Source organism: Megascapheus bottae, chromosome 19, assembly GCF_031878675.1.
Source record: "Megascapheus bottae isolate mThoBot1 chromosome 19, mThoBot2.hap1, whole genome shotgun sequence".
Lineage (NCBI taxonomy): Eukaryota > Metazoa > Chordata > Mammalia > Rodentia > Geomyidae > Megascapheus > Megascapheus bottae.
In genome coordinates, this window is record NC_143527.1 from 46,180,136 (window position 1) to 46,200,844 (window position 20,709).

At 49.7% G+C, this 20,709-nt stretch overlaps 3 protein-coding genes, 1 long non-coding RNA gene and 1 pseudogene across 4 annotated transcripts in view; 3 read left to right on the top strand and 2 right to left on the bottom strand.

Moving 5' to 3' along the window:
- The window catches only part of LOC150049956 (uncharacterized), a 110,682-nt gene extending 107,539 nt beyond the window's left edge, over positions 1–3,143 (top strand). The window contains exons 4-5 of the mRNA XM_090353503.1: positions 871–965; positions 2,788–3,143. Coding sequence (XP_090209629.1) covers positions 871–965; positions 2,788–2,972 — 280 coding nt within the window. The 3' untranslated portion in view covers positions 2,973–3,143. The remainder of the gene's footprint in view (positions 1–870; positions 966–2,787) is intronic.
- The window catches only part of LOC150049955 (proteasomal ubiquitin receptor ADRM1 pseudogene), a 166,359-nt pseudogene that overhangs the window by 112,598 nt on the left and 33,052 nt on the right, over positions 1–20,709 (top strand).
- On the bottom strand, positions 3,001–8,567 carry LOC150049963 (ral guanine nucleotide dissociation stimulator-like). Its single transcript, XM_090353501.1, has 6 exons — positions 8,158–8,567; positions 7,865–7,960; positions 7,357–7,561; positions 7,023–7,253; positions 5,895–6,009; positions 3,001–3,910 (listed from the first exon to the last, which is right to left on the bottom strand). Exons 1-6 carry the CDS (start codon positions 8,337–8,339, stop codon positions 3,750–3,752), a joined length of 990 nt encoding a protein of 329 aa, XP_090209627.1. The 5' UTR covers positions 8,340–8,567; the 3' UTR covers positions 3,001–3,749.
- On the top strand, positions 11,198–14,259 carry LOC150049964 (uncharacterized). The gene is made up of 2 exons (XR_016538844.1): positions 11,198–12,077; positions 13,904–14,259. It is a non-coding gene; the product is annotated as an uncharacterized LOC150049964 (long non-coding RNA).
- On the bottom strand, positions 14,117–19,682 carry LOC150049965 (ral guanine nucleotide dissociation stimulator-like). Its single transcript, XM_090353499.1, has 6 exons — positions 19,274–19,682; positions 18,981–19,076; positions 18,473–18,677; positions 18,139–18,369; positions 17,011–17,125; positions 14,117–15,026 (listed from the first exon to the last, which is right to left on the bottom strand). The coding sequence occupies exons 1-6, from the start codon at positions 19,453–19,455 to the stop codon at positions 14,866–14,868; spliced, it is 990 nt and encodes a 329-aa protein (XP_090209625.1). The 5' UTR covers positions 19,456–19,682; the 3' UTR covers positions 14,117–14,865.

Here is a 20,709-nt window from a genome sequence, read left to right on the forward strand (position 1 = left end):
CTGGTATATCTGCATGCTGTCTCTGTAGGAGGGACAGAGAGAAGTGACAAATGGGAAAGTGAGAGAGAAGGGAGAAAGGCTTGGTTTTCTTTTAGAGCCAGGCCTGCAAGTTGCCTGAACAGGAGGTTTTCAAATGATTGTATGAAGCTCCCAAGGACCCAGGAGCTGGAAGCAATTTCTTCTTCATGTCCCAGTGGAGTCCAGCCCAGTTGTATTAGACAACTGTGCTTGGATTTCCTTTGGACAGAAATGTAGAATTACCACAGAAATCCTGGACAGCTCCTCTGGGTCTCTGTCCAGCTTCAGTGAGACATTGCACTGAACATTTGCCGGTGCCTGAACAGGCATAATGCAGGCACTGTCCCTGTTTTCCTGGCTAGCAGCCCAGGTCATACAGGCTTGGCTCTGGGGCTGGTGGTGAAGCTGGCTAGTCCCTGTGTGTGCACAGCTTCTGTGGAGAGAAGGACCCACCTGGAGACCTCTTGCCATGTGCTGTCCAGGCGCTGGATGGCTCTGCTGTGCAGAGCAGAGAGGATGGCATGGAGGGAGGAGAAGAGTTCCTGAGGACTCTGCATTCCTGCATGTGGGGAGCCAAAGCGGCTGCCACCGTTCAAAACCGTTATATAACCTCATCAGTTATATATAACCGTTATATAACAGCCACGGTCTGACCAATTCCGAGCATTAAAGTTGCCTTGGCAACAGGGCAGCCAATGAGAAAGAGCCCAGTGTCCCTTAGGGCTATAAAAACCGCTGCTTTCGCTGCCCAGGGCCCCTCCGCTTCAGCTCTCCCCTCAAGCAAGTTGGTCTTCAATAAAGCGTGATACAAGAAGGATCCTCATGTGGTGGTCGTTCTTCCCTGCTGGACAGGGGCGTCGATCCCCGCAACTGGTGCCGAAACCCGGGACCTGCGGAGGGGCTGAAGAGGATCCAGAACTTGACATGTGAAGAGGACTCCTTCTTAGGTATGTTGTTCTTCTGGGAAGTTCCTGTTTGGGTGCTTATTATCGTTCTTCCTCTGTGGTTTGTGTTTCTTATTGTTTGTTTCCCAGCGCTTGGGTGTGAAGGACCAGAATACTAGAGAGCTTCTCGGTCCAAGTGAAAGTAAAACCAGGGTAGATAACTCGGTCTTTCGCTTTGTTTCACCCGCTTAGGTTAGCCCTCTAAGAGTAACATCAGTATGGGTAACTCTTCAGGAAGTGCATGCCGTACCAGCGATTTCTGTGCTCCCTTACAGACCCTTCTTAAACAACGTGGTCTTAAGATTTCTCGCGGTACAATAAATAAGATCTTAACAGATAATAGAGACACATGCCCCGTGGTTCGCGGTTTCCGGGGACCTCTCACTCATTTGTTGGGATAAATTAGGTCGAGATCTGGATAGAGCACAGGATAAAGGAGAGGTTTCCGGTGCTACCTTGCCTATGTGGAGGATGGTGCGCACTTGCTTAGAGGAAGGAAAAAACGCTGACCTTATTAAGGAAGGGAGAAAGACTTTGATTAAGCACCAGGATAGTCTTTCAGAGTCCTCATATACGGAAGGAGAGTTAAAAGGGCCCAGAAAAAAAGATAAAGGGGATCATAAAAATATAAAAATAAAAAAGGAAATAGCAAAAATGGAGGAACCACAGTCCTCACAAAAGATAGTGCAGGAGAGAAAAGGAAAAAGGAAGAAACAGGAGGAGCCCAAGGGCTCCCTCTATCCATCTTTAAAAGAATTTCAAGATGACAACCAATTTTCAGCCTTAACTTTACAGGAACAGGATGAGGAGGCGAGTAATAATGCGGCAGACGAAAGGGAAGGGTCCCTGTTAGAGATAAACTCGGAGGAGCTAGAAGAGCAGGCTGCTGCATATGAGACAGATAGATATGGCCCCTGGGGAGGATTGGGCACAGGGAGTGACCAGGGAACCCTTCGCCCTGTCCCTTCCGCCCCGCCTCCCTACGCCCCAGTTAAAACCAACACCCTTATCAGGGCTAGTACTTGGTCCCGCCTAGCCTCTGCTTTCCCTGTTTTTGAAAATTCCATCACTAGACAAAGGGTTCTTGAACCCGTTTCTTATAAGACCTTAAAGGATCTTATGGCTTCAACTCAACAGTACGGTCCTTCTGCCAATTACACCACTGCATTGGTCCGTAGACTCAAAACCATGGCTATGACTCCAACAGATTGGTACGAGGTTGGGCGGTCTTGTTTGACCCATGGCCAATTTTTAGAATTTAGTGCTTCGGCTACTGATTTAGCCGTTGCACAACATGGTCAAAATGTTGTTAATGGTCATCCAGAGTGGACAGCTGAAATGCTTCTGTCTGTCTCTGTCTCTCTCTCTCTCTGTCGCTCTCTCTCTCTGTCTCTCTGTCTCTCTCTCTGTCTCTCTCTCTCTCTCTCTCTCTCTCTCTCTCTCTCTCTCTCTCTCTCTCTCTCTCTCTCTCTCATTTTCTTCATTTCCTTCCCCTTAGTGATTCTTGGAAGGACCTACTTTTAGTCCAGTTCTTACATCTGAATCTATTTCTCCATGGATAAAACTGAAGCAGGGATAGGAGTTTGGTCTAGTGGTAGAGTGCTTGCCTAAGCATGCACGAAGAACAGGGTTCGATTCCTCAGTACCACATACATAGAAAGAAGGTGGAAGTGGTGCTGTGACTCAAGTGGTAGAGCTCTAGCCTTGAGAAAGCCCAAGGACAGTGCCCAGGCCTGCCCCCCCTGACAATAGAAATGAAGGCAGTAGCTTGTCACATTTTGTATCAAGGAAAACTAATATGATTGATGATTGGCATCTTTTTCAGGGAAATTGGATAAGCCTTTGTTCAGAGTCCATCTGCCTGAGTTAAATACTGAGCAGGAGCTGGTGTTTTTCAGAACAAACCCCAAAGTAATAGATGGTAAGTTGGTTAAGCAGTCTGATGTGTATTTAAATTTTGTTAGAAATATCTTCCATCCTGTCAGATGGAAGACTGTCTCTGTAACATAGAGATAAAAGAAGAAAAGCACAAGAACCAGAGCAGAGAAGAACAAGAACTTTAATTAAATGTGAACATTCAAATCTAACTTATCTTTCTAAAAAACCCCTCCAGTCCCATTAGTATTTTACTTTCTGACATGTACACAAATATTCATTGTAAATAAATCATATACAGAGCAAGGGCCCATGCTTCCTGAAATTCCAATCTTCAGTGGTCTCCAATGTCTGTGGTACTGCTCTGTGAAATGGTGTTTGCATGACCTTGATGCGAATAATGGGCCAATGAGTCTGCATGTGTATGTAAGAATGAGTTCTGAGGCATTTTCCTCCACACCACAGCTCTGCAGTGTGTGGTTTCCATCACTTGATGAGTCTCAATCAAGCCTCATGGCAGAGGCTTGGATTTTGGTGTAGCCTAACAAAGATTAGAAAGGCTGAGGGTGGGGAATTGTCCTTTGGTGAATCTTTGAAGAACAGAACTACGATTTTGGGAGTGGAAGAGCCAAGTGCACAAGTGGTGGTGACCTGTAGTAGAGTCCAAAATGTCAGGTGATAGTGTGGTGGGTACAGTTGTCCTGTGATGGCACAGGGTGCCCGAGGCACTCAGGGAGTCCAAGGAGGGAAGGGGAGTTTGGCTAATGCAAGTAGCCTGGGCACAGCAGGGTGGTTTTGTAGGTGGAGTGTGGGTATCCTGGGCTGGAGTAAAAGAAGGTGCAGGGTGGCCAGAGCCACTCAAGTCATCATGGTCAGTAGGACCCAGGGAGGCATGCGCACGTGGAGCTCTCCTTAAGCCTTGCTTCCCCTCCTCTTCCTGTGGAAGAGGCTGAAGCTGGATCTCTGCTTGGCAGGTGTCCTCCGGGGGAAGGTGTACTTCCGCAGCACCACATGGTAGACGTCCATAGTCTTCAAGGCATAGAAAACGTTGGCATCATCAGGAATCCTCAGCTCTGGTGGAAGAGGGACACAAACCTTAGCTGTCCAACCTGGGGCTGAGACCACTGCCATTCCCATGCACTTAGAGATCAACTGTGGGTTTAGGACCCCAAATGCCTCCAATCTCTGATTCCTGCATGGGAAAGAACTGCTGAAAACTCCTTTCTCAGAGGACAACTTTGGACTTCAGGTCCTGCCAGGTCCCGGTGAAGGAGGCACAAGCTAATCCCGTTCTGACCTCACTGCTGCCTTATCAGCATCACAGACACAACAGGCTTTGCAATGTGCAAACCAGCTCTCCTAAGATTGTCCTACAAACATGGACCCTCACGACCACAAAAAGCAAGGCCTAATTCAGGCTTCTTGCAGTGAGTTCCAGGGTCCTCTAAGACCACGTGCCCCAAGTAGACTGTAAGTCCTGCCTTTGGCCTTTAATTTCTCCCCAGTCTCCTCTGTCCTGCACTCTTTGTGAGAGGAAAACCCCAAGCTGCCAGCATAGTGGGAATGGTCCCAGAGGTAGGAAGGAATTCAGAACACATCCTTCATGGAACTTGTGATCTGTCATCAATGCTGATCAACTCCACAAAGAACTGGACAGATTCTGCACCTCATTGCAAAGACAAGACAGCAACACTACTGTGGCTCATTACCATTTGTGTTCCAGGTATACATGAGTCTTACATGAGTCTGACTCCTCTTACCATCTGTGAGTCTGTCTGTGTCTCTTTTTTCTTGCCGGTCCGGGTCCTTGAACTCAGGGCCTGACCACTGTCCTTGGGCTGTCTCAAGGCTAGAGCTCTATCACTTAAGCCTCACCACCATTTCTGGCTTTTTTCTATGTATATGTGGTACTGAGGAATCAAACCCGGGTCTTAGTGCATGCTAGGCAAGGACTCTACCACTAAGCCAAATTCCCAGCCTGTCACTGTCTCTTTTGCTACTTCAGTCTCTGTCCCTATCCCTGTCTCTCTGTCTCTGTCTCATCTACCTAAACTTTTGGCTAGCTTTTCAACTTATATCTTTTATGAGTAAGTCAACTTTTGGCTCACTTATCTAACTCAGTGACTCGGTTCTCCCCCTGACCTGTTTGTTCAAGATAAGTGTTGTGCCACTGGCGCCATATGATTTTTCCTGCTTTTACTGTGGTTGATAGGAAGAAAGAGAATCACAGACTTCTAACCCAGGCTGGCCTCCAACCTAGAGCCTCAGTTGAGCCTCCTAATGAACTGGGTTTGTAGGCTGAGTCCTAGGCACCTGGCTTCTAACTCATTTGGAAGAAAAACACATAGGTAGGGAATATTGGGAAGTTGCCCATGAGTTCTCAATAGCTCTTTCAGGGCTTGTATTAGTCCATGATATAGGGTAAGTGGTGTTTGGAGGCATAGTTTTAATGGTGTGGGAAAAATGCAAGGGTCTCAGGAACTCTGGGCACACACGTTACAACTAAGTGACACTCAAGTGTCAGGTATTTTCTGAAGCCATGTGTTCACATTGGAGAATGACAAAGTCCGTTCTGGGAGCAAGCCAGCCATTCTGTCCTATGAGCTGTATTGTCTCCAGTCCTCACGGATGGTCTCTGCACTGGCTACTTCCTCCTTAGCCAGGGCAAGAACAAGCATGTCCATGAGGGCAATAGCTGTGCAGCAACCAGGGCTGGCTTGGGCCTGGTGTCTAAGGCTGCCCTTATGCTGCCATACCCTGATGGGAGGGGTTGGTGGGTGAGGACACTCTCTCCTGCCAAACTTCTTCTTTTTTTGCTAGACCTTGGGGCTGAAGTCAGGGTCTGAGTACTGCCTTGGGGCTTTCTGAAGGCTAGAGTTCTAACAGCACCACTTCTGGCTTTTTTACTTTTTTTTTTGTTTTGCCTATGCATATATTTCCAAGGAATCGAACTCTGGTGTTCTTGCATTCTAGATGAGCTCTCTACCACCAGTCCAAACTCCTGGGTCCCTGCCCACCTACTTATTTGCCTGTCCTAGCTATTGGTTTAGGACTCACTTTGATCCTGTGTGATGATCTGCACCAGCTCTAAGTCTTCTGGCTTGTATCCACGCACCTGGAATTTCTTGATAGCTTTCACGATGACGTCTCGGGTCTTCTCCTGGTTGGTCACCTGGGTTGGATCAGGAAACAGGCCCTGAGGACTGGGTCCCAGGGGTCCCTCCCTGAAGTCAGTATCCAGGGCTTCTGTGGAACCATCTCAGTGTTAAACATGAGAAATGCCATGGGGTGTCATGGGTGTGTTTTAACCCTTCCTTCCTGAAGAGGAGTCCATGCATTGAAGTTGGTTATTTAGTGTTCTTTGTAGAGTTTACCAGCTGTTCCTAGATCTGCTTTCCAGGTGTGGGCCCCTGAGATTTAGTGGAATACACAATAAACTCCAGAAACCCCAGGCAAGGGAGGGGCCAGCCAAGTGCCCAGTGCCTGCTCCTAGCCAGGTCTGGGGTGAGTTGGAGGATGCAGTGATGAACGACACCCCGTGGAGCCTTGATCAACTCCACTAACACTGAGAGTCCAGGAGAGAGGAAGTCGTTGCCTCCCCAGATGACTGCTCATGACACCCATTCTCCTTCCTGTTGGTGAGAGGACTGAACCAGATGCAGACACCAGACCCAGCATGAGGAAGGAGGGGCTCTGAATGTCATCTGCCCAGTTGAGTAGCTAGAAGAGCAGACATCTGTCTCTCCTGTGAGGAGTTTACTTGTGAGCAGATCTTCTAGCTCCATCATCTGCAGCACCCTGCCTTAGACATTCCTCATCTTCCCAGAACATAGGATCCCTATGTCTCGCTGTCCTCCAACCCAGATGTGATTGTCAGAAGAGCCTGCTAAGTAATGTGCGAGGATTGTCTGTGAGACAGTAAACAGTCTCAACTGGCAATCGTGTTCATTCACTACTAATCTTGTGATCAAACACCAGCCTTTAGGTTGTTTCCTGGGGAAAGTGAAGTATCTAAACTATGCCCTCCAGAGCCTAGGATTTCCCCAATCTGTGTCCGCATGCTTCCTCTCGGGACTCCTCACTGGCCCTGCCTGAGGATCTATTCTTGCCTGGAGACTGGGCATAATTTTCCCTCCCTCTTTTTTAGGACAGAAGAGCAGAAGGAAATGCAGCCGCCCAACTCACCTCAATGCTTCTGCATAGACGTCTGTTTTCCACAGGCAGCACCACCCTGATGACACACGAGTCTCCCAGCCTGAGATGGGGAGGCACGGAGGAGCTGCCACTACTCTGCCCTGAGGTGCCGCTGTGAGTGTTGGCTGAATTGGTGTCCATTGTGCTGGTGTCTGTGGGTGAGGATTGGCTGGCAGAGGCCAAGCTGGTCACCCCAGTGGACCGGGAGGAGGATCCCTGGACCTGTGGATGACAGCAACATCAGGAGAAGTCCAGGTTTCCAACCAGGTCTAGGGCTTTCCTCTCAGGCAGTGGAAAGAGGACTATGGGCAAGACAGGAAGTCACCTTTTTCGGGTCTCCTGAGGATGTTTGTGAGATGCTCGTGATGAGCTCTGGGTAGGAGCTGGAGGAGGGAGCTGACTGCACATTGCTGTCTGACTGCACTGCAGTGGTGTTTGTGCTGCTCATCTCAGGGCCACTCTTGTCCTGGTCCATCCACTTCAACTGGGAGCCGCCACTGGTACTAATTGCAGCACTCTGGGTCTGGTGGCTTTAGAGAGGGGTCAGCTTACTGAAGGAACTTCTCTCAGGACACACACAAGACCCTCGACCTCAAACACTGGGGACCTGAATCTCCACTCCATGATCTGGGTCAGTTAACATTTTCCCATTCCCTTATGTGATGGATGAATCACAGAGACAGAACTCAGTGTAAGCTGAGGGGCAGACACCCCAGAGAACTGAGTGCCAGACTTGGCTTCTCAATGGAAATGTCTCATCCACAGCCTGTCTCATTCCCACACCCATCCCATCATCTTCCCTGGTTCTTGCCCATCAGTGGCCAGGTCCTTACTTCTTCCAGGCCTTCCAGATGCTGAAGCGCTTCTTGGTCGGAGGGCTTGCAGTGTCATTCTGTCCCGGAGGCTCCAGTGTACATGACAGGTCATAACTCGGCAAGGGGTGTGAGGTGAGCTGACCAAGTTGAAGCATGGGACCTCCCAGATTCTGCTTCAATTCTGAGCCTGCCACCCACCTGGTCACTGGCCCTAGGGAGTGTAAGTCCTCAAGTCCAGACATGTGACACTCAGGCTGGCACCACATCCCAGTGACAGGCGACTCTCCCTGTGCTAGTGCCTCCCAGCTCACCTGGCCTCCTCGCTGAGCCGCTCCAGGTCTCTGAACCAGCCTAGAAACTTCTCGTCTGGGGTGATGTGTTCATAGCTGCAGCTTGCCTGTAGCTGCTTCAGTTGCTCCATGATTGCATATTCCTGGCCAGGGAGAGCATGAGTGAGTGGAGGGCTGTGCTGTGATGCCCAGGGGAAGAGCATTCACCAGGCTTTGCTCTGGGAAGCCTCAGTGCATCAGGGTGCTGTGGCTCTCACAACTGTGTCCACACTCATTCACAGAAAGCTCTCCTCTCCCACTTCACATCCCCACCCTGTCGTCAGGAAAGATCTGCACTCTGAACCAAATTTCCCTACCGGTCATGGTGACTGCAGCTGACTCTGCTGCTGGTCCCCATCCAGCCAGGAGGGCACCTGAAACTCACCTTTCTCAATTTCTGAAAATGGATGACTCCCTCCTAGAAGGCAGAGAACAGTGTGAGGAGAACCCCACCCTTCCTCCCTTCAGTCCTCCCTGTCAGGGGCTGGTCCTCTTCCATGGGACCGAGGGCATCTACACGTGCCTGTGAACCAAGTCCTAGATGGGACCTGGACACATCTCCAAAGAGGTTCTGGGATCATCTTGTCCAAACCTTCTGAGGACATGGGGTGACTGAGGGCTCAGCTGAGCCGGACTCACTGGTGCTTGCTTGGCCTGTCCTTTGTTTTCCACTGATCCCAACTGCCCACTGTGCCCAGAGGGACTTGAGTCCCAGTTGTGCTATGTGCCCTAGCTCCCTATCCCAGCAGCTCTGGATGTCCCTTCTTAAGATGGATGCAGTGTTATCTTAAGAAACTCTTCACTGTGCCAGAACTCAGCACAAAGCAGGAGACTTTCTGTCCCAACCGCAGCAGCTCAGTGATGCCCAGACTACTCACATCCAGGAAGTCCCTAAAGGCCGTGTCGATCATTTGGAAGTCTCCCAGGAAAGTTTTCAGGTAGGGCACGGTGCCCTTGATGTGAACCTGTGGAATTGCATGGGTTGATGTGCCATGGCCTAGGACCCCATTGCAGGCCTCCCCAGACAGCCTCCATCCTCACAGGGCCTTTCTTATCAGAGTCACATGTTCTGGCCAATCTATTAGAGCCCCTTCTCTGCACTTGGGATAATAAACAGTATAAGGGTGGCATTGACACCTCCCCAAGTTAAGGAGCCTCTGAAGGCCACCTGCCACACAGGCTTTGCCATGCTCTGGCTTCTCCTCCTCCTTTGTCTCTGGCAGCCACTCAGGACAAGGGATTATAAGAATCAAATCCCACGTGTATGGAGTTATTTCAGGCAGGGGAACAAGAGGTAAGATGAGCAAGCAGACCTCTCTTCTCTTCTCTTACAGGCACTCTTGGTGCGTTCAGGACACAGTCACTCACCATGTCCTCAGCCTGCCTCTGGCCTCTCTTGGCCTTCTTCTCCTTGGGGGCAAAGTCACCAGGCTCCTGTCACAATGGAGAGCAGAACTCCTGAGACATGTGTCCACTGAACCTTTGTCCCTGACCTGAGCATGGATGGTGCCAAAGCTAGTGCCACCTGCTGCTCTGTTCTGGTTAAGTCTCTGCCTCAGCAGATCTGAGGGATGCCATGCTGTGAACTGGCCTCTCTCTGCCTGCTTCCTCATCCGCAAACTCTGCAAATACATACCTTTCCTCTGGGCACTATGGGGTCCAGTGGTTTCTCCCACTGTTGGTGCTGCCCTGAGTCTCTGTGCCAATGCCTTCTCTGGACTCCTGGAAATTTCTTTCTCCTCATTGTCTCATCAATCATCCAAATTCCTCACTCTTCATAGGTGAGAGGAGAGGACCGAGGAATAGGAAGGGATGGTGGCCTGTCCACTTCACTGTAGGCAATCATAGAAGAGACACTCTAACTCTGTGAGCAGGGTGCAGTCAGTGAGTGCTCCCATAATTGTCATGGGCCGGAGGGTAGAATAGTCCAGGAGGGAGAGGATTATGGACTTTCAGCTAACTTCCTAAAAAAAAATTTCTGGATTTCCTCACCTAGGGGAGGGGCTCTGAATCATGAGAAAGTTTCTTTCCCACAAAGCTCTTCCCTATGTGTCTGTGTCCTGGCAGAAATCTTTCTCTATGCATCTGGGTGGGGAGTTCCCCAGATATACTGTAGTGGACAAGCGGGTCAAGGCATTGAGGAGTCCAGTCTGTAGCCCTTCCCACTGAGGCTTCTGGAATCGTGTGTGAAGGAGCTCAGTATGTTGGAATGTAGAGGTAGATACATCTTTTCCTTTCTTGATTTGTGTGGGTGTCTCTATCGGAGCGACTAGTTCACTTGCGGGGTTTCATGGTTGAGTGTCGAGGTTAGGGCTCGCAGTCATGTCCAGCTGAGATTTCAGGGCTGAGTGAGCAGTGCCTGGCCTCCCTTGTCAAGAAAACCCCCAGCCACCTTCAGTTCCCCTGTCTAGTCCTTCTCTGTGTTTGTATGGCGGTGAGCAGCATCTGCTCTAGGGAGAACAGAGAGACCCAGTTCCTTCAGGTAGACATCCTGGCTCTGAATGTTAAGATCCAAACCAAGTGTGTGCTATGTCTGTTTGGCTCTAAGGACAGCTCTGAAATATCCCATGGCAGAGCAACTCACTCCTGAGCAGTGCAGCTGACTTACATACCAGGCACTCAAGAGCCTGAGATCGGAGGATCCCAGTTCAAACCACAGTCACTGAGTCTGTGAATTACAATCAACTCCAAACGTGGAGTGGGCTTGGGACTGAAAATGAAGAGCACTGAGTATTAAAAACGGTGGACAACAGCCATGCCCTGAGTTCAAGATCCAGAATGGAGAGAAAAAAAAAACGGGAAAGCATTTCTTTTTGGAACTGGATCCCACTTTTGCCTTCTTAGCCCTGTTCTTTCTGACCCCTTTCTCTCTACCTGAAAGAGTAGCACTTTGGTCCGGAAGTAAGAGCACGAAGGAGAAACGATCTCTGACAGTTTCTGGTATATCTGCATGCTGTCTCTGTAGGAGGGACAGAGAGAAGTGACAAATGGGAAAGTGAGAGAGAAGGGAGAAAGGCTTGGTTTTCTTTTAGAGCCAGGCCTGCAAGTTGCCTGAACAGGAGGTTTTCAAATGATTGTATGAAGCTCCCAAGGACCCAGGAGCTGGAAGCAATTTCTTCTTCATGTCCCAGTGGAGTCCAGCCCAGTTGTATTAGACAACTGTGCTTGGATTTCCTTTGGACAGAAATGTAGAATTACCACAGAAATCCTGGACAGCTCCTCTGGGTCTCTGTCCAGCTTCAGTGAGACATTGCACTGAACATTTGCCGGTGCCTGAACAGGCATAATGCAGGCACTGTCCCTGTTTTCCTGGCTAGCAGCCCAGGTCATACAGGCTTGGCTCTGGGGCTGGTGGTGAAGCTGGCTAGTCCCTGTGTGTGCACAGCTTCTGTGGAGAGAAGGACCCACCTGGAGACCTCTTGCCATGTGCTGTCCAGGCGCTGGATGGCTCTGCTGTGCAGAGCAGAGAGGATGGCATGGAGGGAGGAGAAGAGTTCCTGAGGACTCTGCATTCCTGCATGTGGGGAGCCAAAGCGGCTGCCACCGTTCAAAACCGTTATATAACCTCATCAGTTATATATAACCGTTATATAACAGCCACGGTCTGACCAATTCCGAGCATTAAAGTTGCCTTGGCAACAGGGCAGCCAATGAGAAAGAGCCCAGTGTCCCTTAGGGCTATAAAAACCGCTGCTTTCGCTGCCCAGGGCCCCTCCGCTTCAGCTCTCCCCTCAAGCAAGTTGGTCTTCAATAAAGCGTGATACAAGAAGGATCCTCATGTGGTGGTCGTTCTTCCCTGCTGGACAGGGGCGTCGATCCCCGCAACTGGTGCCGAAACCCGGGACCTGCGGAGGGGCTGAAGAGGATCCAGAACTTGACATGTGAAGAGGACTCCTTCTTAGGTATGTTGTTCTTCTGGGAAGTTCCTGTTTGGGTGCTTATTATCGTTCTTCCTCTGTGGTTTGTGTTTCTTATTGTTTGTTTCCCAGCGCTTGGGTGTGAAGGACCAGAATACTAGAGAGCTTCTCGGTCCAAGTGAAAGTAAAACCAGGGTAGATAACTCGGTCTTTCGCTTTGTTTCACCCGCTTAGGTTAGCCCTCTAAGAGTAACATCAGTATGGGTAACTCTTCAGGAAGTGCATGCCGTACCAGCGATTTCTGTGCTCCCTTACAGACCCTTCTTAAACAACGTGGTCTTAAGATTTCTCGCGGTACAATAAATAAGATCTTAACAGATAATAGAGACACATGCCCCGTGGTTCGCGGTTTCCGGGGACCTCTCACTCATTTGTTGGGATAAATTAGGTCGAGATCTGGATAGAGCACAGGATAAAGGAGAGGTTTCCGGTGCTACCTTGCCTATGTGGAGGATGGTGCGCACTTGCTTAGAGGAAGGAAAAAACGCTGACCTTATTAAGGAAGGGAGAAAGACTTTGATTAAGCACCAGGATAGTCTTTCAGAGTCCTCATATACGGAAGGAGAGTTAAAAGGGCCCAGAAAAAAAGATAAAGGGGATCATAAAAATATAAAAATAAAAAAGGAAATAGCAAAAATGGAGGAACCACAGTCCTCACAAAAGATAGTGCAGGAGAGAAAAGGAAAAAGGAAGAAACAGGAGGAGCCCAAGGGCTCCCTCTATCCATCTTTAAAAGAATTTCAAGATGACAACCAATTTTCAGCCTTAACTTTACAGGAACAGGATGAGGAGGCGAGTAATAATGCGGCAGACGAAAGGGAAGGGTCCCTGTTAGAGATAAACTCGGAGGAGCTAGAAGAGCAGGCTGCTGCATATGAGACAGATAGATATGGCCCCTGGGGAGGATTGGGCACAGGGAGTGACCAGGGAACCCTTCGCCCTGTCCCTTCCGCCCCGCCTCCCTACGCCCCAGTTAAAACCAACACCCTTATCAGGGCTAGTACTTGGTCCCGCCTAGCCTCTGCTTTCCCTGTTTTTGAAAATTCCATCACTAGACAAAGGGTTCTTGAACCCGTTTCTTATAAGACCTTAAAGGATCTTATGGCTTCAACTCAACAGTACGGTCCTTCTGCCAATTACACCACTGCATTGGTCCGTAGACTCAAAACCATGGCTATGACTCCAACAGATTGGTACGAGGTTGGGCGGTCTTGTTTGACCCATGGCCAATTTTTAGAATTTAGTGCTTCGGCTACTGATTTAGCCGTTGCACAACATGGTCAAAATGTTGTTAATGGTCATCCAGAGTGGACAGCTGAAATGCTTCTGTCTGTCTCTGTCTCTCTCTCTCTCTGTCGCTCTCTCTCTCTGTCTCTCTGTCTCTCTCTCTGTCTCTCTCTCTCTCTCTCTCTCTCTCTCTCTCTCTCTCTCTCTCTCTCTCTCTCTCTCTCTCTCTCTCATTTTCTTCATTTCCTTCCCCTTAGTGATTCTTGGAAGGACCTACTTTTAGTCCAGTTCTTACATCTGAATCTATTTCTCCATGGATAAAACTGAAGCAGGGATAGGAGTTTGGTCTAGTGGTAGAGTGCTTGCCTAAGCATGCACGAAGAACAGGGTTCGATTCCTCAGTACCACATACATAGAAAGAAGGTGGAAGTGGTGCTGTGACTCAAGTGGTAGAGCTCTAGCCTTGAGAAAGCCCAAGGACAGTGCCCAGGCCTGCCCCCCCTGACAATAGAAATGAAGGCAGTAGCTTGTCACATTTTGTATCAAGGAAAACTAATATGATTGATGATTGGCATCTTTTTCAGGGAAATTGGATAAGCCTTTGTTCAGAGTCCATCTGCCTGAGTTAAATACTGAGCAGGAGCTGGTGTTTTTCAGAACAAACCCCAAAGTAATAGATGGTAAGTTGGTTAAGCAGTCTGATGTGTATTTAAATTTTGTTAGAAATATCTTCCATCCTGTCAGATGGAAGACTGTCTCTGTAACATAGAGATAAAAGAAGAAAAGCACAAGAACCAGAGCAGAGAAGAACAAGAACTTTAATTAAATGTGAACATTCAAATCTAACTTATCTTTCTAAAAAACCCCTCCAGTCCCATTAGTATTTTACTTTCTGACATGTACACAAATATTCATTGTAAATAAATCATATACAGAGCAAGGGCCCATGCTTCCTGAAATTCCAATCTTCAGTGGTCTCCAATGTCTGTGGTACTGCTCTGTGAAATGGTGTTTGCATGACCTTGATGCGAATAATGGGCCAATGAGTCTGCATGTGTATGTAAGAATGAGTTCTGAGGCATTTTCCTCCACACCACAGCTCTGCAGTGTGTGGTTTCCATCACTTGATGAGTCTCAATCAAGCCTCATGGCAGAGGCTTGGATTTTGGTGTAGCCTAACAAAGATTAGAAAGGCTGAGGGTGGGGAATTGTCCTTTGGTGAATCTTTGAAGAACAGAACTACGATTTTGGGAGTGGAAGAGCCAAGTGCACAAGTGGTGGTGACCTGTAGTAGAGTCCAAAATGTCAGGTGATAGTGTGGTGGGTACAGTTGTCCTGTGATGGCACAGGGTGCCCGAGGCACTCAGGGAGTCCAAGGAGGGAAGGGGAGTTTGGCTAATGCAAGTAGCCTGGGCACAGCAGGGTGGTTTTGTAGGTGGAGTGTGGGTATCCTGGGCTGGAGTAAAAGAAGGTGCAGGGTGGCCAGAGCCACTCAAGTCATCATGGTCAGTAGGACCCAGGGAGGCATGCGCACGTGGAGCTCTCCTTAAGCCTTGCTTCCCCTCCTCTTCCTGTGGAAGAGGCTGAAGCTGGATCTCTGCTTGGCAGGTGTCCTCCGGGGGAAGGTGTACTTCCGCAGCACCACATGGTAGACGTCCATAGTCTTCAAGGCATAGAAAACGTTGGCATCATCAGGAATCCTCAGCTCTGGTGGAAGAGGGACACAAACCTTAGCTGTCCAACCTGGGGCTGAGACCACTGCCATTCCCATGCACTTAGAGATCAACTGTGGGTTTAGGACCCCAAATGCCTCCAATCTCTGATTCCTGCATGGGAAAGAACTGCTGAAAACTCCTTTCTCAGAGGACAACTTTGGACTTCAGGTCCTGCCAGGTCCCGGTGAAGGAGGCACAAGCTAATCCCGTTCTGACCTCACTGCTGCCTTATCAGCATCACAGACACAACAGGCTTTGCAATGTGCAAACCAGCTCTCCTAAGATTGTCCTACAAACATGGACCCTCACGACCACAAAAAGCAAGGCCTAATTCAGGCTTCTTGCAGTGAGTTCCAGGGTCCTCTAAGACCACGTGCCCCAAGTAGACTGTAAGTCCTGCCTTTGGCCTTTAATTTCTCCCCAGTCTCCTCTGTCCTGCACTCTTTGTGAGAGGAAAACCCCAAGCTGCCAGCATAGTGGGAATGGTCCCAGAGGTAGGAAGGAATTCAGAACACATCCTTCATGGAACTTGTGATCTGTCATCAATGCTGATCAACTCCACAAAGAACTGGACAGATTCTGCACCTCATTGCAAAGACAAGACAGCAACACTACTGTGGCTCATTACCATTTGTGTTCCAGGTATACATGAGTCTTACATGAGTCTGACTCCTCTTACCATCTGTGAGTCTGTCTGTGTCTCTTTTTTCTTGCCGGTCCGGGTCCTTGAACTCAGGGCCTGACCACTGTCCTTGGGCTGTCTCAAGGCTAGAGCTCTATCACTTAAGCCTCACCACCATTTCTGGCTTTTTTCTATGTATATGTGGTACTGAGGAATCAAACCCGGGTCTTAGTGCATGCTAGGCAAGGACTCTACCACTAAGCCAAATTCCCAGCCTGTCACTGTCTCTTTTGCTACTTCAGTCTCTGTCCCTATCCCTGTCTCTCTGTCTCTGTCTCATCTACCTAAACTTTTGGCTAGCTTTTCAACTTATATCTTTTATGAGTAAGTCAACTTTTGGCTCACTTATCTAACTCAGTGACTCGGTTCTCCCCCTGACCTGTTTGTTCAAGATAAGTGTTGTGCCACTGGCGCCATATGATTTTTCCTGCTTTTACTGTGGTTGATAGGAAGAAAGAGAATCACAGACTTCTAACCCAGGCTGGCCTCCAACCTAGAGCCTCAGTTGAGCCTCCTAATGAACTGGGTTTGTAGGCTGAGTCCTAGGCACCTGGCTTCTAACTCATTTGGAAGAAAAACACATAGGTAGGGAATATTGGGAAGTTGCCCATGAGTTCTCAATAGCTCTTTCAGGGCTTGTATTAGTCCATGATATAGGGTAAGTGGTGTTTGGAGGCATAGTTTTAATGGTGTGGGAAAAATGCAAGGGTCTCAGGAACTCTGGGCACACACGTTACAACTAAGTGACACTCAAGTGTCAGGTATTTTCTGAAGCCATGTGTTCACATTGGAGAATGACAAAGTCCGTTCTGGGAGCAAGCCAGCCATTCTGTCCTATGAGCTGTATTGTCTCCAGTCCTCACGGATGGTCTCTGCACTGGCTACTTCCTCCTTAGCCAGGGCAAGAACAAGCATGTCCATGAGGGCAATAGCTGTGCAGCAACCAGGGCTGGCTTGGGCCTGGTGTCTAAGGCTGCCCTTATGCTGCCATACCCTGATGGGAGGGGTTGGTGGGTGAGGACACTCTCTCCTGCCAAACTTCTTCTTTTTTTGCTAGACCTTGGGGCTGAAGTCAGGGTCTGAGTACTGCCTTGGGGCTTTCTGAAGGCTAGAGTTCTAACAGCACCACTTCTGGCTTTTTTACTTTTTTTTTTGTTTTGCCTATGCATATATTTCCAAGGAATCGAACTCTGGTGTTCTTGCATTCTAGATGAGCTCTCTACCACCAGTCCAAACTCCTGGGTCCCTGCCCACCTACTTATTTGCCTGTCCTAGCTATTGGTTTAGGACTCACTTTGATCCTGTGTGATGATCTGCACCAGCTCTAAGTCTTCTGGCTTGTATCCACGCACCTGGAATTTCTTGATAGCTTTCACGATGACGTCTCGGGTCTTCTCCTGGTTGGTCACCTGGGTTGGATCAGGAAACAGGCCCTGAGGACTGGGTCCCAGGGGTCCCTCCCTGAAGTCAGTATCCAGGGCTTCTGTGGAACCATCTCAGTGTTAAACATGAGAAATGCCATGGGGTGTCATGGGTGTGTTTTAACCCTTCCTTCCTGAAGAGGAGTCCATGCATTGAAGTTGGTTATTTAGTGTTCTTTGTAGAGTTTACCAGCTGTTCCTAGATCTGCTTTCCAGGTGTGGGCCCCTGAGATTTAGTGGAATACACAATAAACTCCAGAAACCCCAGGCAAGGGAGGGGCCAGCCAAGTGCCCAGTGCCTGCTCCTAGCCAGGTCTGGGGTGAGTTGGAGGATGCAGTGATGAACGACACCCCGTGGAGCCTTGATCAACTCCACTAACACTGAGAGTCCAGGAGAGAGGAAGTCGTTGCCTCCCCAGATGACTGCTCATGACACCCATTCTCCTTCCTGTTGGTGAGAGGACTGAACCAGATGCAGACACCAGACCCAGCATGAGGAAGGAGGGGCTCTGAATGTCATCTGCCCAGTTGAGTAGCTAGAAGAGCAGACATCTGTCTCTCCTGTGAGGAGTTTACTTGTGAGCAGATCTTCTAGCTCCATCATCTGCAGCACCCTGCCTTAGACATTCCTCATCTTCCCAGAACATAGGATCCCTATGTCTCGCTGTCCTCCAACCCAGATGTGATTGTCAGAAGAGCCTGCTAAGTAATGTGCGAGGATTGTCTGTGAGACAGTAAACAGTCTCAACTGGCAATCGTGTTCATTCACTACTAATCTTGTGATCAAACACCAGCCTTTAGGTTGTTTCCTGGGGAAAGTGAAGTATCTAAACTATGCCCTCCAGAGCCTAGGATTTCCCCAATCTGTGTCCGCATGCTTCCTCTCGGGACTCCTCACTGGCCCTGCCTGAGGATCTATTCTTGCCTGGAGACTGGGCATAATTTTCCCTCCCTCTTTTTTAGGACAGAAGAGCAGAAGGAAATGCAGCCGCCCAACTCACCTCAATGCTTCTGCATAGACGTCTGTTTTCCACAGGCAGCACCACCCTGATGACACACGAGTCTCCCAGCCTGAGATGGGGAGGCACGGAGGAGCTGTCACTACTCTGCCCTGAGGTGCCGCTGTGAGTGTTGGCTGAATTGGTGTCCATTGTGCTGGTGTCTGTGGGTGAGGATTGGCTGGCAGAGGCCAAGCTGGTCATCCCAGTGGACCGGGAGGAGGATCCCTGGACCTGTGGATGACAGCAACATCAGGAGAAGTCCAGGTTTCCAACCAGGTCTAGGGCTTTCCTCTCAGGCAGTGGAAAGAGGACTATGGGCAAGACAGGAAGTCACCTTTTTCGGGTCTCCTGAGGATGTTTGTGAGATGCTCGTGATGAGCTCTGGGTAGGAGCTGGAGGAGGGAGCTGACTGCACATTGCTGTCTGACTGCACTGCAGTGGTGTTTGTGCTGCTCATCTCAGGGCCACTCTTGTCCTGGTCCATCCACTTCAACTGGGAGCCGCCACTGGTACTAATTGCAGCACTCTGGGTCTGGTGGCTTTAGAGAGGGGTCAGCTTACTGAAGGAACTTCTCTCAGGACACACACAAGACCCTCGACCTCAAACACTGGGGACCTGAATCTCCACTCCATGATCTGGGTCAGTTAACATTTTCCCATTCCCTTATGTGATGGATGAATCACAGAGACAGAACTCAGTGTAAGCTGAGGGGCAGACACCCCAGAGAACTGAGTGCCAGACTTGGCTTCTCAATGGAAATGTCTCATCCACAGCCTGTCTCATTCCCACACCCATCCCATCATCTTCCCTGGTTCTTGCCCATCAGTGGCCAGGTCCTTACTTCTTCCAGGCCTTCCAGATGCTGAAGCGCTTCTTGGTCGGAGGGCTTGCAGTGTCATTCTGTCCCGGAGGCTCCAGTGTACATGACAGGTCATAACTCGGCAAGGGGTGTGAGGTGAGCTGACCAAGTTGAAGCATGGGACCTCCCAGATTCTGCTTCAATTCTGAGCCTGCCACCCACCTGGTCACTGGCCCTAGGGAGTGTAAGTCCTCAAGTCCAGACATGTGACACTCAGGCTGGCACCACATCCCAGTGACAGGCGACTCTCCCTGTGCTAGTGCCTCCCAGCTCACCTGGCCTCCTCGCTGAGCCGCTCCAGGTCTCTGAACCAGCCTAGAAACTTCTCGTCTGGGGTGATGTGTTCATAGCTGCAGCTTGCCTGTAGCTGCTTCAGTTGCTCCATGATTGCATATTCCTGGCCAGGGAGAGCATGAGTGAGTGGAGGGCTGTGCTGTGATGCCCAGGGGAAGAGCATTCACCAGGCTTTGCTCTGGGAAGCCTCAGTGCATCAGGGTGCTGTGGCTCTCACAACTGTGTCCACACTCATTCACAGAAAGCTCTCCTCTCCCACTTCACATCCCCACCCTGTCGTCAGGAAAGATCTGCACTCTGAACCAAATTTCCCTACCGGTCATGGTGACTGCAGCTGACTCTGCTGCTGGTCCCCATCCAGCCAGGAGGGCACCTGAAACTCACCTTTCTCAATTTCTGAAAATGGATGACTCCCTCCTAGAAGGCAGAGAACAGTGTGAGGAGAACCCCACCCTTCCTCCCTTCAGTCCTCCCTGTCAGGGGCTGGTCCTCTTCCATGGGACCGAGGGCATCTACACGTGCCTGTGAACCAAGTCCTAGATGGGACCTGGACACATCTCCAAAGAGGTTCTGGGATCATCTTGTCCAAACCTTCTGAGGACATGGGGTGACTGAGGGCTCAGCTGAGCCGGACTCACTGGTGCTTGCTTGGCCTGTCCTTTGTTTTCCACTGATCCCAATTGCCCACTGTGCCCAGAGGGACTTGAGTCCCAGTTGTGCTATGTGCCCTAGCTCCCTATCCCAGCAGCTCTGGATGTCCCTTCTTAAGATGGATGCAGTGTTATCTTAAGAAACTCTTCACTGTGCCAGAACTCAGCACAAAGCAGGAGACTTTCTGTCCCAACCGCAGCAGCTCAGTGATGCCCAGACTACTCACATCCAGGAAGTCCCTAAAGGCCGTGTCGATCATTTGGAAGTCTCCCAGGAAAGTTTTCAGGTAGGGCACGGTGCCCTTGATGTGAACCTGTGGAATTGCATGGGTTGATGTGCCATGGCCTAGGACCCCATTGCAGGCCTCCCCAGACAGCCTCCATCCTCACAGGGCCTTTCTTATCAGAGTCACATGTTCTGGCCAATCTATTAGAGCCCCTTCTCTGCACTTGGGATAATAAACAGTATAAGGGTGGCATTGACACCTCCCCAAGTTAAGGAGCCTCTGAAGGCCACCTGCCACACAGGCTTTGCCATGCTCTGGCTTCTCCTCCTCCTTTGTCTCTGGCAGCCACTCAGGACAAGGGATTATAAGAATCAAATCCCACGTGTATGGAGTTATTTCAGGCAGGGGAACAAGAGGTAAGATGAGCAAGCAGACCTCTCTTCTCTTCTCTTACAGGCACTCTTGGTGCGTTCAGGACACAGTCACTCACCATGTCCTCAGCCTGCCTCTGGCCTCTCTTGGCCTTCTTCTCCTTGGGGG

What these genes read in the sequence shown, in the direction of transcription:
- LOC150049963 (XM_090353501.1), bottom strand. Translation starts at nt 8,339, where the DNA reads ATGCTCTTCCCCTGGGCATCACAGCACAGCCCTCCACTCACTCATGCT. An exon ending in ATCTGGAAGGCCTGGAAGAA is followed by an intron (nt 7,562 to 7,864) that starts GTAAGGACCTGG and finishes CCCTCTCTAAAG; the next exon opens with CCACCAGACCCAGAGTGCTG. An exon ending in GATCATCACACAGGATCAAA is followed by an intron (nt 3,911 to 5,894) that starts GTGAGTCCTAAA and finishes CTCTTCCACCAG; the next exon opens with AGCTGAGGATTCCTGATGAT.
- LOC150049965 (XM_090353499.1), bottom strand. Translation starts at nt 19,455, where the DNA reads ATGCTCTTCCCCTGGGCATCACAGCACAGCCCTCCACTCACTCATGCT. An exon ending in CGGCTCAGCGAGGAGGCCAG is followed by an intron (nt 19,077 to 19,273) that starts GTGAGCTGGGAG and finishes CCCCTTGCCGAG; the next exon opens with TTATGACCTGTCATGTACAC. An exon ending in GTCTATGCAGAAGCATTGAG is followed by an intron (nt 17,126 to 18,138) that starts GTGAGTTGGGCG and finishes GATCCAACCCAG; the next exon opens with GTGACCAACCAGGAGAAGAC.